Below are 18,239 nucleotides of genomic sequence, written 5' to 3'. Positions count from 1 at the left end.
ATGTAGTTTTCTACTTGTTATGTGTCAAACTTAAAAATACACATTGCAAAATGTTGTCTAGAAAAATATGTTTTATTGTTTAATTAAATAGTCTATAACATCAAGTGAAATGCGCATATAGTTGCTTCGTCAGGTGACCTTTTTGATTTGTTTGTTCTTGCACTTTAGATCAATTGCAAATATAAATATCACGTCACTGTTTCAGTCAGCTGATTTACTTGATTTTTGTTTTAGTTGTTTTACTTGATTTTTTTCAGTAAGTTTGTGAAACACTTAAAACAGCGATTTTTATTTTTTTAACTTCACTCGTCATTCATAGCAATCATGTGTTATTGTCATATCAATTGGTTTTAGTGCATATTGTTTGTTTTGCTACTTTGTTGGAATGGACATAAGTATTTTGTTTGATAAGGAAGTTTTTTATAGACCAGTTGAGTTGACAAGTGATGTCATGTGCACCTGCAAAGTTTAGACTGTGGCCACTGGTTGGGTATTCATATTAGCGTTCACAATAATTCAATATCATACATTTAATATTATTTTACACATTGATGTCTGCATTAAACATTAGTGTAAAAGAAAAATTCATTTTTAAACTATTATACTGTTGTTGTTAATAGTTTTACTTATAATTAAATACCAACTGAACATGCTGTTTGTTCTCATTATTATGTAGTTTCCAAAAAAAATCTGTACATCTCAGAGGGCCAGATAAGATGGCGTAAAATACGCATGAACAAATGGAAAATACTTATGACTTAAAATTGTGGTAAGTAAAAAAACTCCTGGTTAAGTTCGGATTACGCATTGTGTTCAATTTCAATGCCTATTAGCCATTTATACATGCATATAAATTCATGTAAACATGACTGGTTCCCGTCATTGTGTCCACACTGGTAAAAACGTAGTGACATCACCATCTAAGTATAGAATGTGGTTCCCGACCTGATTTACTCCTCAGTCAGAACGGTATCATTTCATTTTGGCCCACGATAAAGGTCGATGTTGACACAACGGGCCCCCCGCTTCATTGTTGAGAATCGATATACGCTGCTGGTGAAAACATCACATTCAATAAAACCCGAATCGCCCAACTTCAAGCATACATGTATTATGTTTGCTATCAGTTCATCTCTTGTGTTGCACTATGGAAAAACATTTTTCCTTCAAGCACTTTTTAAATGGCAGCCAAAATATACATATAATAAACAAGTTTTACGGATACCACCTGCTTACCATTCAGATTACGTGACTAAGCACATGTTTAACCTGTTTGATATATTGAAATCCGGTTTGCCATCAATGAATCCACTTGAATCATAATCATTACAGAGATGGAACAAGTAGAAAAAAACAAAAGATCCTGGATACATCAATCACCCTTGATAGTGGTGAAGTAATGAGCCTAGGATTCACGCGAGTTGCTCATGAGACTGCAAAAGCCATCAATTAGACTACAAAAAAACACATAAAAGAACTCTCAGAAGTACAGACAGCAGCCGATGCTGATTCTTTTGTGAGGAATTCATTGAACAAACTTGCGTTCAGTATGTCAGATCGTGCAAGCAATGAAAAAGCTGCAGATAGACTTCTTGATGAGTGGCGAGATGAAGTGTTAGAAATGACTACAGAAAGTGACAAAATGAAGGTTAAACATTTCCACTGTATGGCCCATGTTTTGCTTGGGTTTCACAAGTATTCATGTGAAGATGTTAAGAACTTTGAAAACAAAATGGTTGAGTCAGATGGCCCGTTAGGGCGTGACAGTCTGTCCCAGTTCAAGTCATGGAGGAAGACCGGAACAGTCGTCGAGCGTGTGGTCCGCATGGTCTCTGAAACATTTGGACCTGCTGGTGACCACCTTGGCCTGCGTGACAGATGGGAGGCACACTGTAGCAAAAATGGTAATAGGCAGATTTTCTCCCTCTTTTAAGTGTATTTTTTATTTTACCTGAAACAAAAATAAATATTTGAAATACATGAAACAGTGCATTTAATGTATGTCATCAATTAACATTATCTTTACCAATATGGTATAATACTATAAAATATAATGTTGAACATATAATAATTGCAATTTTAAATAATTTACAGATCATTTTAAATGTCAATAAATCTTGTGGAATTTAAATAATTGGAAATTATTCAATAAATTTTTTACTCTTGTTTTGTAAACTTCAGATAAATGTTTATAGGAATGCTTTTATGTTTCAGGCGTGAAGTCTGTGATTGGAAACTACCGTGACAATCGCTTCAACGGACTGTTCCAAACATCCGCAGAAGTTCTGCTACATGCCGACGACATGATATCAGTTTTAAATACTGTGCAGCAGCCTAATAGAAAGCTCATCAGTTAAGGCGGACTTGCAGTGCGAACAAATCAAAACCATGCTTAAGTGTTATGGACTCATTTTTGTCAAGGTGACTGGCCCATACTGGAACCTTGTAACATCAGGGTCAGTACCTTATCTCCTCCTGTACAAGAGTGTTCAGAGCTTGAGGATGTACTTGAGCGACTGCGTCAACAATCCAAAGCTGCTTATAACCGAAAGACAGTGGGCGGCTGAGGATGTCGCCGATATACCTAACGGACACCTCTTCATGAAGAAGTTGTTAAGTGGAGACCTAGAGGACACAGTACTGTTGCTTGATACCATCAGCGTTGTTGCCAGTGGAATGGTTAGGTGTATCGATAAACAGTTGGTTGACTTTTTGCCGGGTGGACAATTTGGTGCCATGCCAAGCGAAGAAGACCTCGACCACACGAAGTTTGCTCACTCTACAAACCTGAGCTGTGAACATCACTTCGGGGACTTGGACAGCTCGCAAAGACGTAGGCCCAATGCGTCCCTGCATCACCATTCATCAGTGCAAATGATCAAACGAAGTCGAGTGAACTTGATGAATTGGTTCGACAAAATGTCCTCAAATGACCGTTCCAGTTTGTTAAAAAATGCTCGGAAAGAAGGGAAGAAACTGCGAGAAGAACACATTTCATGTGAGAAGAATGTTTTAAATGAAATAAATAAAGACATGTCAACTGAAAATCAGAAGAAAGGAAGGAAACGAAAAAACGATATTGCTGAAGAAATTGAAAATGAAGCCGAATTAATCAACATGAATGACGACATTCAATTTGTCAAAAATGAATATGTTGCTGTGGCCTACCAGGACAACTGGAACCTGGGTATAGTTCATCAGGTTTCTGACGATTCAAAAACTCTCACCGTTCACTTTTTAGCGCAAACCAAAAATACAGGACATTACATTTGGCCAACCCGTAAAGATGAACAACAAGTGAACCCTCGGTTCATTTTAAGGCATGGTTTCATGCCAGAATGTAAAAACTCTGGAAGACTTTGGTTTGTTGCAGAACATGCTGACATAACAAAAGCTTACCAAACATTCAGCAAGGTGTTTTTTTAGGTTAGTAAATTGTAGATACATGTATCGCTGGCTGATGTTGCTTTCTTGTAATTAATGTAAATTCTAAATTGTATATAGTTTATATACATATATATATATATATATATAAAGAGAGAGAGAGATAATACAGTTAAAAAGGAATTAACAATTTTCTGTATATTATTCCTGTAAATAACATGTTTTTACTGGTTTTTTATTTGCTACATGTATTTGTTTACTTTGGAATATTGGTATTACTTTGAAATATTGGTAAAATAAAAGTTTTCTGTTCAAATACATGTTTGTTTAATGTCTTTATATATTAACAAGATGTACATGTACACTATCAATGGATTAGGAACCAGTTTGAAAATTACATCAGTCATATGAATAAGTGCTGCAGAGATGCAACGACTGATAATTAAAAAAAAACACGTACATCACACATGGTTTTTTTATGGGAAAAAATAATTTGCACTTAAAGATAGACAAAAATAGACATGAAAAATATAAGGGGCATGTCAATTTACATGTGCATACCAATTTTCATAAAGATATATTGATAAATAATTTTTTTATAACAATTTATATAAAAATATTATCAGCGTCGGTGCTGCGAATTCCTGCAAATTTGGTCTTCTACAGACCAAAAAAGTGGCTAAATTTGGTGAAAATTCCTCAACTTAAAATTCCCATAACTTTGGATCTAGTAGAGATATTTGAAAAATTCAAAGAGTTCTGAGTTTGTTTTAAGGAGCACTTTCATGATGTTATGAATAAACTAACAAATATGGCTTTAAAAAAATCAGCTGGGGATGCTACATAATGTAATGCGTAAACTTGCTGCTTGCTTGTTTTTCATATGACCGTCACGATCTGTTCCGTCCTGACCGGCAGTCTCTGTCCCGAAAGCGCTTTTCTTTTTGTGATGTATTCTGCTGCGTCTGCATGTGTTTGTGTTTTGTTGTCATGTAAATAAAACAAATAGTAATGGCGAGCCAGTTAAAAATGGTCGATTTTTAAAGTCGACAACGTCAGTAGTAACACCAGAAAAAATAGTACGCCCTATTATTGACAGTATATTAACATATGTTATAATAAAATCGGTGCAGATAAAGAAACATGACGGAAATAAGGTCACAGACAACGGCTTTGTACATAAATACTCCTTAAAATTATCGGATTTTGATTTTTACTCATCAATTAAAAATTTCATGAGTGAAATACCCCTCGGCTGAAAAAAATATCTGGAGCTCTGGCACATCTTTAAGACCACACATCTTAGCGACCAGTTTTCTATAACAACAAAAACCATCAAAATTCAAATAACTTCCAGAATAAATTAAAGTTAATGTACCGAAACAAATAAGGATAAAAAATACATTGATTCCATACACACAGCATATAATTTAACTGACTGCTTTAGTAATTGTCTGAGAAAACTAACACTGTAACACATTGAATACATTTTTGTGAGTAATTTAATTGTTTTGATTTGATTGTTTGCATTAATCTTAAATTTGTTTGAGCATTTTTATTCCGGTGTTTAATTGCCTCTTTAATCAGCACAAAGTGATTTGTTTTGATAAGGAAACAATTTGCAAAAATTATAGGTCCCTGTTTTGATCATATTGTCAAAACTAACTAACAACATAGTGTCATAAAACACAGATGGCAAAGTATGGTAACAAACACAATTTATGATACCAACTTTTTTTCTCATTGGGTAGTAGTATTTAGCAAGCATTTAGTTGAGTAATTTCAGGGTTTTTTTTCCATTTTTTGGGAAGATAGCCCATGGCTTTGGAATTGGGAATTTTATTGGCATTTTCATGAAATTGGGAAAATAAATTCATAAGCCTTTTTTTCCACACAAAAAGTCCACTGATTAGGGAAATACTAAATTTGATTTAACTCTTTATAATCATTCAAATTAAAAGAAAAAAAATCATATAATACTTTGTTAGATGTAATTGAGATAAAATACACATAAGACTTCTTTCTAAAAAAAAAAAAAACACTTTTTTTTTTTTTTTTTTTTTTTTGGCAATTGGGAAATTTTTGCCACATTTTGGGAAAAAAGTATACTTTTTGGGATTGGGAACATAGCCGAATTTCGGCTATAAAATGGGGCCAAAAAAAACCCTGAATTTACACCAAAATAATTAACTGTTGCTCAAATAAGGTATGTAACATATTGTAAAAAATAAAAGTCATTTGTCTAAATTAGATGATCAATAACTATACACTGTAAAGATGCTTATCCGTTTAATTCATAAAATTAAAGTATTCAATAATTATGCAATTTACTTCCAAACAGTAACATATTGAGCGGGTACTCGTCAATTAAAACTCTGTTATTACGTGTGAAGTCTATATTACGGCAATGTACAAATGACATCCTAAAAAAAGCACTTAAGTTTGACCCAAGCAGTGATTTTTTTGCCCAAAATTACCACTGATTTTCGGCTTCTTCCCTATCGCAAAATTCCACGTTTTTTTTCCCCAAAATCTGACCAAAACATCCCAAAAAAGCCCAATTTCCAAAAAAAAAAAAATGTTATGCCCCCTTTTCGAAGAAAAGGTGGCATATAGTGATTGGACTGTCCGTCTGTCTTTCCATCACACTTTGCGTTAAGGTTTCAAAAAATGCTCATAACTTCTATGTCCCTAGAGATATAACCTCATATTTGGTATGCATGTGTATATGGACAAGGCCTTTCCATACGCACAAAATTTTTTACCCCTGTGACCTTGACCTTGAACTTAGGGTCCGCATTTAGGTTTCGAAATCTGCGTTTAGGTTTCGAAAAATGCTCATTACTTCTATGTCCCTTGAGATATAACCTTCATATTTGGTATGCATGTGTATATGGACAAGGCCTTTCCATACGCACAAATTTTTTTACCCCTGTTACCTTGAACTTAGGGTCCGCGTTTAGGTTTCGAAATCTGCATTTAGGTTTCGAAAAAATGCTCATAACTTCTATGTCCCTTGAGATATAACCTTCATATTTGGTATGCATGTGTATATGGACAAGGCCTTTCCATACGCACACAATTTTTTACCCCTGTGACCTTGACTTTGAACTTAGGGTCCGCGTTTAGGTTTTGAAATCTGCGTTTAGGTTTCGAAAAATGCTCATAACTTCTATGTCCCTTGAGATATAACCTTCATATTTGGTATGCATGTGTATATGGACAAGGCCTTTCCATGCGCACAAAAATTGTTACCCCTGTGACCTTGACCTTGAAGTTAGGGTCCGCGTTTAGGTTTCGAAATCTGCGTTTAGGTTTCGAAAAATGCTCATAACTTCCATGTCCCTTGAGATATAACCTTCATATTTGGTATGCATGTGTATACGGACAAGGCCTTTCCATATGCGCACAAATTTTGACCCCTGTGACCTTGACCTTGAACTTAAGGTCTGTGTTTAGGTTTCGAAATCTGTGTTTAGGTTTCTAAAAAAAGCTCATAACTTCTATCAAGCGTTTATAGGGGGCATAAGTCATCCTATAGTGACAGCTCTTGTTTTGTTTTGTTTTGTTTTTTTTTAAGGAAGAAGTCTCTTATGACTTAATTATTATTTCTTAACTCTAGATCTCAACTTTATTTTTGAAACATCCTACAAAATATATAACTTTAATTTAGTCCTTTTTGTCATAAATAATTCCCAAATTTGCCACTTTTATCGATAAAAAAATTCCCAATTTGACCAGACTCGTTTTCCCAAAATGGCTAGAAAACACTCTGAACATGCACATAACAATAATATTAATTCTGTTACTTATAATAATATTTATAATGCTTAATTTTTCCCAATTTCATGGTTTATCGCACTATTTTTCCCAATTTCACGGTTTATCGCGCTTATTTTCAAATGGCACAGGCTGTAACAAATAAAAACAAAAAAGATCACTGCCAAGTTTTAACAAAACATAAAAACAATGTCGATTTCTGATACATGTATATAAATGCTATTTATGTATCACTCATACTAACTAGTGAAGAGATTCCAATATACATGTACATGTATACACTATAATTGGCATCAGGCACAGTTTTGTTTTTCAGTTGTACGTATGTTTATATTCATCAATAGTTTCATTTCATGTTACAAAAAATCATCAAATGTAAAAGAAACTGATCATTACATTTAAATACTGTTGTGTAATTTGCTTTTTAATCATTCTTGCTTTTTATAGGGCTCTGTTGTATGGTTGATTGAATACACATTGTACACTTTCAAAACCTCATGAAGAATTAAACACACTAGCAAGTACATATAATTGATCATTATAATTATATAATTTATTATTATCGCCACGCTTTTTGAAAAGCGTGGAGATATTGTGGTTATCTCCGCTGTCCGTCCGTTGGTCCGTCCTGGCCACTATCTCCTACTATACTATAAGCACTACAACCTTGAAACTTACATGTACACACATGGTAGCTATGAGCATATTTGCGACCCTGCACTATTTGGAATTTTGATCTGACCCCTAGGTCAAAAGTTATGGGGGTTGGGGTTGGGCCATGTCAGAGATTTTCACTCATTTTTTATGTTATTTTACATTAACTTTTTCATTTCTACACAGATTTACGTCAAATTGATACTGAACATCACTTATGACAATATGTTGAATCCCAACTATGCATGGCCCCATTACCAACCCTGGGACGCCCCCTGGGTCAAACATGCAGCGTGGGGATACGCGTTGGCATCTGCCGCGCTATTTCAAGTTATTTTTGTAATTTAATTTATTGAAGTCCTTCTTCAAAAAATTTTTACTGCTTATTCATAGCTTTGTTTTGTGAAATTGTCGTTGGGTTTGTCTTCCAAACACCTTTACTCTGATGCCATATATACTAACTCAAATTTTATAAAGATGCAATTAAGTGTATCAATACACAATATTTGTACTAAATATGATATCTTTTCTTAAATATTATTTAGGTGTTATAATGTTTATTTTGTATTTCTTATCGATTTCTTGACTAAACACTTGCCTGTACAATGTTGTACGTTAATGTCACCTGTGCATTTCTAACCAGTCAGTGCGCATCAATTTCAGTTCCACTTTTGCTAAATTTTCAGAGTGCAGTGTATTTACACTTTTCTATGCGTTTACTAATAATTTTCTGTATGATTACACTGGTTTTATTTTGAGTACCTGGAAAGACTATGCGAGGAATTTGGATTGCTTGACAGGCATACTTTCTACACTTTAGATAAAACCACTTCCTGACTATTGACAGGCATACTTTCTACACTTTAGATAGAACCACTTCCTGACCATTGACAGGCATACTTTCTACACTTTAGATAGAACCACTTCCTGACCATTGACAGGCATACTTTTTACACTTTAGATAGTACCACTTCCTCAAGTTCCTGACCAGTCATGAGTGCCCTGTCAATCCTTGCCGAGGAGTGTGAATTACTCAATGACAGCAAGTACCGTTCCTACATCACCCAGGTCGAGAAAGCACTCAAGAGTTTTGACTCGACGAGTGAATGGGCAGATCTGATATCAGCACTTGGAAAACTTAATAAGGTGGGCCCTTTTGTTTGCTAATATACTGTACATTAACATTTACATGGAATATCAGTATTGCTATTTGATACACAGAGTTTAGGTATGACTATTTTCTAATATTTATCATATATTTGTGTAACTTTGATCAGTTGTTTGGCAATCCAGATTAAGAAGTAGCATTGATATAGGGTAAAACGGATAAATTAAAAAATTATATCTACGCAGGCTTTTGTGAAATTGAAATAGGTCTGGTCATTTATTATTTTACAATGAGTATTGTTTCTTAAAATGGTTGTCCATGGACAAAATGTTTGACAACTTCGAGAAATTATTTATTACCTGCTGTAACATCATTTATACCGATTGATAAGCATGTTAAACTCAGAAATGTATTTCTTCATGACAAATAATATGACTGATGTACGGACAAATTGAACTGTAGCTTAATATTTCCATTGGTTATTGCACTTTTTGCTAGCCCATGTGTGGCACTCAGTGATTCCATCGGTTGTTGCAGGTTTTGCTGGTCATGTGTGGTACCCAGTGATTCAATTGTTTACTGCAGGTGTTGCTGGCCCATGTGCGGTACCCTGTGATTCCCAAGCGGGTGACTATAGGCAAGAGACTGGCCCAGTGTCTGCATCCTGCCCTTCCCAGCGGTGTACACATGAAGGCCCTGGAGACGTATGACATCATCTTCAAATGCATAGGCACTGACCGGCTTGCCCAGGACCTGTTCATCTACAGCGCAGGACTGTTCCCGCTGCTCAGTTACTCTGCCATGAATGTGAAGCCGGTGCTGCTCCTGATATATGAGCACCACTTTGTGACGCTGGGGCGCAGGATCAAACCAGGCCTCAATGGACTGCTACTGGGCCTGTTACCAGGTCTCGAGGAAGGCTCAGAGTTCTATGACCAGTAAGTCAAGGTCAAACTATTCCATTTCATTGAACTTTGTTTGACACATTATAATTATGTTATTGATATCATTATGGTGGATTTGAAAAAAAAGAAATCTTATTATGAACATTGTCATGCATTCACCCAGTTATAGTATAAGGCTTAGGGTAAATACTAACATGTGTGAAGGATGAAGTTTTATTTTAAATGTTCTTAGAACATTTATAAGGGAAAGATCTGGGTTTAAAAAATTGTAACAATTCCATAGTATGTTGAACACAAACAAGGGCACTGCATAACGGGTGCCAATGCTCGGCTGCGGGTGCATTTTTAGCTCACCTGATTGCTCAGGTGAGCTTTTGTGACTGGTCTTTGTCCGTAGTATGTCCGTCCGTTCGTTAACATTTGCTCGTAAACACTCTAGAGGCCACATTTCTTGTCCCATCTTCATGAAACTTGGTCAGAAAAAAACTTGGTCAGAAGCTTTGTCCCAATGAAATCTCGGCCTAGTTCAAAACTGGGTTGTGCCGGGTCAAAAACTAGGTCACTAGGTCAAAAAAAAAAGAAAAACCTTGTAAACACTGTAGAAGTCACATTTCATGCTCAATCTTCATGTAACTTTGTCAAAACGTTTGTCTTAATGATATCTTGGTTTAGTTCAAAAGTGGTTCCGATCCGTTGAAAAACATGGCCGCCAGTGGGCGGGACAGTTTTCCTTATTTGGCCATAGAGAAACCTTGAAAACACTCTAGAAGTCACAATTTTTGCCCAATCATCATGAAAGTTAGTCAAAACATTGGTTCATTTGATGTCTCGGACGAGTTCGAAAATGGTCGAGATCGGTGAAAAAACTTGGCCGGCGGGGCATTTTTCTTTATATGTATATAGTGGGAGTTTTCCCCTATGTGGCTACAGAGAAACCTTGTAAACACTCTAGAAGTCACAATGTTTGCCCAATCAACATAAAAATTGGTCAAAACATTGGTTTTATTGATATCTCGGATGAGTGTGAAAATGGTTGGGATGGGTGAAAAAACATGGCCGCCAGTGGGCGGGGCATTTATCTCTATATGTATATAGTGAAAACATGTGAACACAGTAGAAGTCACATTTTTGGCCCAATTTTCATGAAATTTGCTCAGAACATTTGTTTCCTTGATACGAGAGTTGAGTTAAAAAATGGTTCCGGTAAATTGAATAACATGGCTGCTGGGGGGGGGGGCTGTTTTCTCATTATGCCTCCCCCCCCCCCTTTCGAAGAAGAGGGGGTATATTGTTTTGCTCATGTCGGTCCGTCCGCCCACCAGATGGTTTCCGGATGATAACTCAAGAGCGCTTATGCCAAGGATCATGAAACTTCATAGGTACATTGATCATGACTCGCAGATGACCCCTATTGATTTTCAGGTCACTAGGTCAAAGGTCAAGAACATGGTGACCCAAAGCAGTAAAATGGTTTCCGGATGATAACTCAAGAACGCTTATGCCTAGGATCACAAAACTTAATAGAAACATTGGTCATGACTCGCAGATAACCCCTATTGATTTTCAGGTCACTAGGTCAAAGGTCTTGGTCACGATGACCCGAAATAGTAAAATGGTTTCCGGATGATAACTCAAGAACGCTTAGGCTTAGGATCATGAAACTTCAAAGGTACATTGATTATAACTCGTAGATAACCCCTATTGATTTTCAGGTCACTAGGTCAAAGGTCAAGGTTATGATGACCTGAAATAGTAAAATGGTTTCCGGATGATAACTCAAGAACGCTTTGGCCTAGGATCATGAAACTTCCTAGGTACATTGATCATGACTCGTAGATGATCCCTATTGATTTTCAGGTCACTAGGTCAAAGGTCAAGGTCACGGTGACTCGAAATAGTAAAATGGTTTCCAGATGATAACTCAAGAACGCTTATGCCTAGGATCATGAAACTTCATCGGTATATTGATCATGACTCGAAGATGACCCCTATTGATTTTCAGGTCACTAGGTCAAAGGTCAAGGTCACGGTGACCTGAAATAGTAAAATGGTATCTTGATGATAACTCAAGAAAGCTTATGCCTAGGATCATGAAACTTCATAGGTAGAATGATCATGACTCACAGATGACCCCTATAGATTTTTAGGTTACTATGTCAAAGGTCAAGGTCACAGTGACCTGAAATATTAAAATGGTTTCTGGATGATAACTCAAGAACGCTTATGCCTAGATTCATGAAACTTCATAGGTATATTGATCATGACTCGCAGATGACCCCTATTGATTATCGGGTCACTATGTCAAAGGCCAAGGTCACAGTGCCAAAAAACGTATTCACACAATGGCTGTCAAGATCACTGTGACTCAACTTAGAAAAATGGTTTCCGGATGATAACTCAAGAATGCTTACGCCTAGGATCATGAAACTTTGTAGGTACATTGATCATGACTCGCAGATGAAATAATGATGAAACTTGACCAGGATGTTTGTCTGGACAATATCTAGATCAAGTTTGACATTTGGTAAAGATTGAATGAACAGACTCCTCTAAGGTGAGCGAACAAGGGCCATCTTGGCCCTTTTGTATAATAAATGAAAGCTTGTCACAATTTTTTTTTTTTAAGAGGTCACAGTGACCTTGACCTTTGACCTAGTGACCAAAAAATGGGCGTGGCATGTAGAGCTCATCAAGGTGCAGCTACATATGAAGTTTCAAAGTTGAAGGTGGAAGCACTTTGATTTTAGAGCCAATGTTTCAAACCTTGGCACAATGTTAAGGTTTGAGCACGACGCAGACGAAACGACAAGACGACGGACACGACGAGCTGGCTATGACAATACCTCGGGTTTTCTCTGAAAACAGTCGAGCTAATAATTATTTATAAACTAAATCATCAAAAATACCATAAGCATTGTTGAATGATATCTCCTGTTTACAGGACTGATGCCCTGTTGCTAGACTTCTGTGAGTGCACAGATCCCCCATACTTCTACACCTGTCTCTGGGAGTGCGTACACAGCTGTCCGTCCGTCCGTCTGGCGGCCATCACCTTCCTCATGGCCCACTACAACAAGAAGCAGACCATGGAGGACCAGCTGCACATGGTCGGCCTCAACATCAGCCTCATGGTAAGCATCTGAATACTGCTTAAAATATGTATCTTGTTATGAGAAAACTGGGCGTAATGCATGTGCGTAAAGTGTCGCCCCAGATTAGCCTGTACAGTCCGCACAGGCTCATCAGGGACGACACTTTCTGCCTTAATTGGATTTTTGCTAAGAAGAGACTTCATTTTAACGAAAAATGTCAGCAGAAAGTGTCGTCCCTGATTAGCCTGTGTGGAATGCACAGGCTAATCTGGGACCACACTTTACGCACATGCATAATGCCCGGTTTTCTGTCCATAATTGGACAATAAGAAAGTGGAAATTTTGTTCTTGTATGTACAAACTCACACACTATTCATGTAAGAATACAATATTTAATTTTGGTTCTAGTAGCTTTATGCTAGTTTCTTGACTAGTGCTCAATAACTTTATTTTGCCTAGGTTATAACACCATTTTTACTTACAACTATGAAGGTTGTTCTCTTGCTCTGGATTCAACATTTGAGTCAATAAATTACATAACTCAGAGCAATATTTCATTCTGTAAGTTTAAGTGCAAATGTTTTTTATGCCCCCAGTAGGGTGGCATAAAGCAGTTGAACTGTCCGTCCATCAATCTGTCCGTCTGTCTGAAAATTTTAACCTTGCTTATAACTTTTGCAATGTTGAAGATAGCAACTTAATATTTGGCATGCAAGTGTATCTCATGGAGCTGCACATTTGGAGTGTTGAAAGGTCAAGGTCATCCTTAAAGGTAAAAGGTAAAAAAAACAAATCCGAGGGTAGTAACAAGCTTTAAAGGATGATGATTTCTATTTTATATCATTTGGCAGGTACAGATCATTTTCACAAGGGAAGTAAAGGGATATAATAGAAAATAAAAAATTTAAAGCGGCGCAGTAAAGGGCATTGTGTCTCTGACAAACACATCTCTTGTTTTTGTTTGTTATCCATCTTGGAAAGGCAAAGGGATATATAAATTGTAGGCATGATTTCGTTCGTGTGTGCTTTGTTTTTTTTATCAAGCCGGAACTCTGAGTGTTTTTGACAACTTCATGTATTTAGATATTTTAACGCAAGGGCATTACATTATATACAAGCTACCATTGGTTATTATGTCATTAACAAAACGAATACACAAAGAATTATGTAGTTAGATGTGGTTAATACCAAGTATGAATTACCAATTAAAGATTGAGGCGCTGTGCAGTGCAGTACAGGACAGCAGTGTGCTGGTACAGAGAAGTATGCTGGACTTCCTGTTGGTGGCCTTCCCCCTGCACAACCGCCAACTGACCCACGCGGACATGGCGCGTGTTGTCCTGGCCACCATCACTGTACTTCTCAGGAGGGACATGTCCCTCAACAGGTACATGGAGGCTGCATCCTATCTTGATGATGTTTGTTAAACTGAAATGGCATGCTTGTACTACAAAAAATCTTCCTTCTTGATTGAGTGTGTAAAGCAAGAATATTTACAGATTACAAGGTTATGATCTTAGACAAAGAAGTAAATTGTGCAAGACAAAAACAATTTTTTGCAAATGTTCATCATTTTTTTGTTTGGTCATTTGTATACTGAGCTTTGTAGAACATTTCTATTATTCCTGTATGTTTTTGTCTTTATTGAAAATTTGCTAACATGCCATACTCCAAAAATGGGCAATCCCTAAGTAACTGTTACATGAAATCAAGTAAAATTTATTTATTAATTTGTCAATCCATGCTTCATGATGTTATATATTGAGCGTGACAGTTTTATCATACCATTCAAATAAGCTTCCTTATATCCTTCAATTTTGTTTTATAAATACAATATTCAATGGCTGTTCACAACTATCTTTCATTTGTACCCTGTTCTACCAAAACTGGGCTAATGCATGTGGGTAAAGTGATATTCCAGATTAGACTTTGCAGTCCACATAAGCTAATAAGGGACGATGCTTTACGCCTAGACTGGATTTTCATTTAGAAGATACTTCATTTGAAAGAAAAATAATTAATAAAAGTGGAGAGTGTTGTATCTGCTTAGCTGTTGTGGACTGCACAGGCAAATGTAGGACAACACTATGTTCATGTATTTAGCCCAGTTTTCCCATAACGCAGCTCATTTGTTCTGTGTGCATTATTCAGGAGGTTCTATGCCTGGTTGCTGGGCAGCAACACTACGCTGGTGCAAGTTCAGGAAGCAAGATCCAAGGGAGACGTCTCAGAGTCTCCATCAGGCGAGATGACCTACTTTGAGCGGTATTCCCGGGACCTCCTGGTGCAGGCATTGAGACAGCTACTGGTGGAGAAGCCCGGGGGATCTGACACAGTATCTGCTCGCTCAGCCGTCCTAAAACCCTTCAGAATCCTCATCAGCCTGCTGGACAAACCAGAGATCGGTCCAGTAATCCTAGAAAGTGTGCTGCTGTCTATATTCAGATGCTTGTGTAGAGAATATGACATTTCTAAATCAAGCAAAGTCTCTGCTTTTGTAAAACAAGCCTTGAAGAAAGATGACAGCTATTATGAAGAACTCTTGAAAACAGCCAACCTACTGTTTGGAACTTTTGAGCCGTACTTCATCTGGGACTATGCCTCGAGAAAGTTCCAGGAGGCGTGTGCAGGGAGCCATGAGGGGTTTGTGGGGAACCAGGAGGCATGTATAGGGAGCCAGGATGGGTGTGCAGGGAGCCAGAGGTCCCTCAGGAAGATATCCGGTTCCCAGTCCATGTCTGAGCCCCAGGAGTCAGCTGATATAGACGAGCTGTGTACACTGGTGGCCTATCTGCTGGACATCGTATCCCTGGTAACGCATTTTTCTTCAAGTAGATGATGCAAAGCTCTGGCTCTTTAAATTTGTGCAGGTCTTGCATATACTTCTATTGATATGTTAAGGTAATAACAACACACTGCATGTACAAATTGGAATTGTTGAAACCATGTTGAGGGCTTAGCAGTATGATTAGTGACTTTTACTTTGTCTTTGTCTTTTCAGTTCATTTAAGGTTTAAATCTAAAAATTTGATTGTATTTTAAATCTCTCTGATTGACCAATCATATTTGTTAATTGACCTGTTTGCCATGTTGCCATGAGTGAGTGGGTTCACATGTTGTATCCTGTTCTGCCCAGTAACAGTGAGTGGGTTCACATGTTGTATCCTGTTCTGCGCAGTAACAGTAAGTGGGTTCACATGTTGTATCCTGTTCTGCCCAGTAACAGTGAGTGGGTTCACATGTTGTATCCTGTTCTGCCCAGTAACAGTGAGTGGGTTCACATGTTGTATCCTGTTCTGCCCAGTTACAGTGAGTGGGTTCACATGTTGTATCCTGTTCTGCCCAGTTACAGTGAGTGGGTTCACATGCTGTATCCTGTTCTGCCTAGTTACAGTGAGTGGGTTCACATGTTGTATCCTGTTCTGCCCAGTTACAGTGAGTGGGTTCACATGTTGTATCCTGTTCTGCCCAGTTACAGTGAGTCTGTATGAGCCTCATTCTGGGAAAACAGGGCTTAATGCATCTGCATGAAGTGTTGTCCCATATGAGCCTGTGCAGTTAGTGCAGGCAAATCAGGGACAACACTTTCGGTTTTTAAGGAATTTTTGGTTTAAAGAAAAAAATTCAAATCCAGTAAAGGCGGCAAGTGTTGTCCCTGATTAGCATGCTTAGCCTGTATGGACTGCACAGGCTAATCTGTGACGACACTTCAAGCTCATGCATAAAGCCCAGTTTTCCCATAACAATGTCATATGTTTCTCCCACAGGAGACGTTCAGTAAGACCCAGACAGAACACCTGCCCCACCTCCTATGCAGTCTGATCTGTTATATGTCTGTATGTCACTCCCACAGGATGTTATATGTCTGTATGTCTCTCCCACAGGATGTTATATGTCTGCATGTCTCTCACACAGGAGATGTTCAGTGAGACCCAGACAGAACATCTGCCCCACCCCCTGTGCAGTCTGATCTGTTATATGTCTGTATGTCTCTCCCACAGGATGTTATACACATGTATGTCTGTATTTCTCTCCCACAGGATGTTATATGTCTGTATGTCTCTCCCACAGGATGTTATATGCCTGTATGTCTCTCCCACAGGATGTTATATGTCTGTATGTCTCTCCCACAGGATGTTATATGTCTGTATGGCTCTCTCACATGATGTAATATGTCTGTATGTCTCTCCCACAGGAGACGTTCAGTGAGACCCAGACAGTACATCTGTTCCACCTCCTGTATAGTCTGATCTGTTATATGTCTGTATGTCTCTCCCAGGGATGTTATATGTCTGTATGTCTCTCCCACCGGCATGTTATATGTCTGTATGGCTCTCCCACAGGATGTTATATGTCTGTATGTCTCTTCCACAGGATGTTATATGTCTGTATGTCTCTCCCACAGGATGTTATATGTCTGTATGTCTCTTCCACAGGATGTTTTATGTCTGTATGTCTCTCCCACAGGATGTTATATGTCTGTATGGCTCTCCCACAGGATGTTATATGTCTGTATGTCTCTCCCACAGGAGACGTTCAGTGAGACCCAGACAGAGCATCTTCCCCACCTCCTGTGCAGTCTGATCACAAGTCTGACCCGCCACTGCTCCCACCTCCCGGACGCTCACATCCTCCGTATGCTGCGACTCTGCTCTAAGATCCTCTCCAAGGTTCAGCCAACCGTGACGGTGTCAGGGTCACATGACCATTCAGCTGACACGTCATGTGACGCCAGTATGCTAGAGCAGGTGGAGGTACTAACTGTGTAGCTTTATGTGAGCCTCTTTCTATCAAAACTGGGTTTGCACAGGCTAATCAGGGACAACACTTTCCACTAAAACTGGATTTTTGCTATGAAGACACTTTCTTTAAATGCAAAATTACATAAAAGCAAACAGTGTTTTCTCTGATAAGACTGTGCAGACTGCACAGGCTAATCCCAATTTTAAAAGAATGAGGCACATGTTTTCTGTGGCTTGCTTTGTGTTACTTGTTGTGCATTCAGAAAATCAGTGTTAATACTTACAAAGTAATGCAGAGTTTTTAAGAGGGCCTTCATACTGTAAAATCATTGTTATTCTTGGGACTTAAATTGAGTCGTGTTCTGAGAAAACTGGGCATAATACATGTGCATAAAGTATCATCCCAGATTAACCTGTGCAGTCTGCACAGGCAAATTAGGGACGACACTTTCCGCCTAAATTGGATTTTGCAAAGAAGAGACTTCGTATCAACGAAAAATGTCATAAAAGGGGAAAGTGTCGTCCCTGATTAGCCTGTGCGGACTGCACAGGCTAATCTGGGACAACACTTTCC

General features: G+C 38.0%; 1 protein-coding gene across 1 annotated transcript in view; it reads left to right on the top strand.

Annotated features, from left to right (window-relative positions):
- The first annotated feature begins 25 nt into the window (after positions 1–25).
- The window catches only part of LOC127850105 (protein dopey-1-like), a 111,260-nt gene continuing 93,046 nt past the window's right edge, over positions 26–18,239 (top strand). The window contains exons 1-7 of the mRNA XM_052382879.1: positions 26–133; positions 8,780–8,964; positions 9,512–9,864; positions 12,773–12,962; positions 14,135–14,310; positions 15,075–15,735; positions 17,453–17,677. Coding sequence (XP_052238839.1) covers positions 8,812–8,964; positions 9,512–9,864; positions 12,773–12,962; positions 14,135–14,310; positions 15,075–15,735; positions 17,453–17,677 — 1,758 coding nt within the window. The 5' untranslated portion in view covers positions 26–133; positions 8,780–8,811. The remainder of the gene's footprint in view (positions 134–8,779; positions 8,965–9,511; positions 9,865–12,772; positions 12,963–14,134; positions 14,311–15,074; positions 15,736–17,452; positions 17,678–18,239) is intronic.

This window comes from Dreissena polymorpha, chromosome 11 (genome assembly GCF_020536995.1).
Source record: "Dreissena polymorpha isolate Duluth1 chromosome 11, UMN_Dpol_1.0, whole genome shotgun sequence".
Lineage (NCBI taxonomy): Eukaryota > Metazoa > Mollusca > Bivalvia > Myida > Dreissenidae > Dreissena > Dreissena polymorpha.
This window is presented reverse-complemented; position numbering and strand designations above follow the sequence as displayed.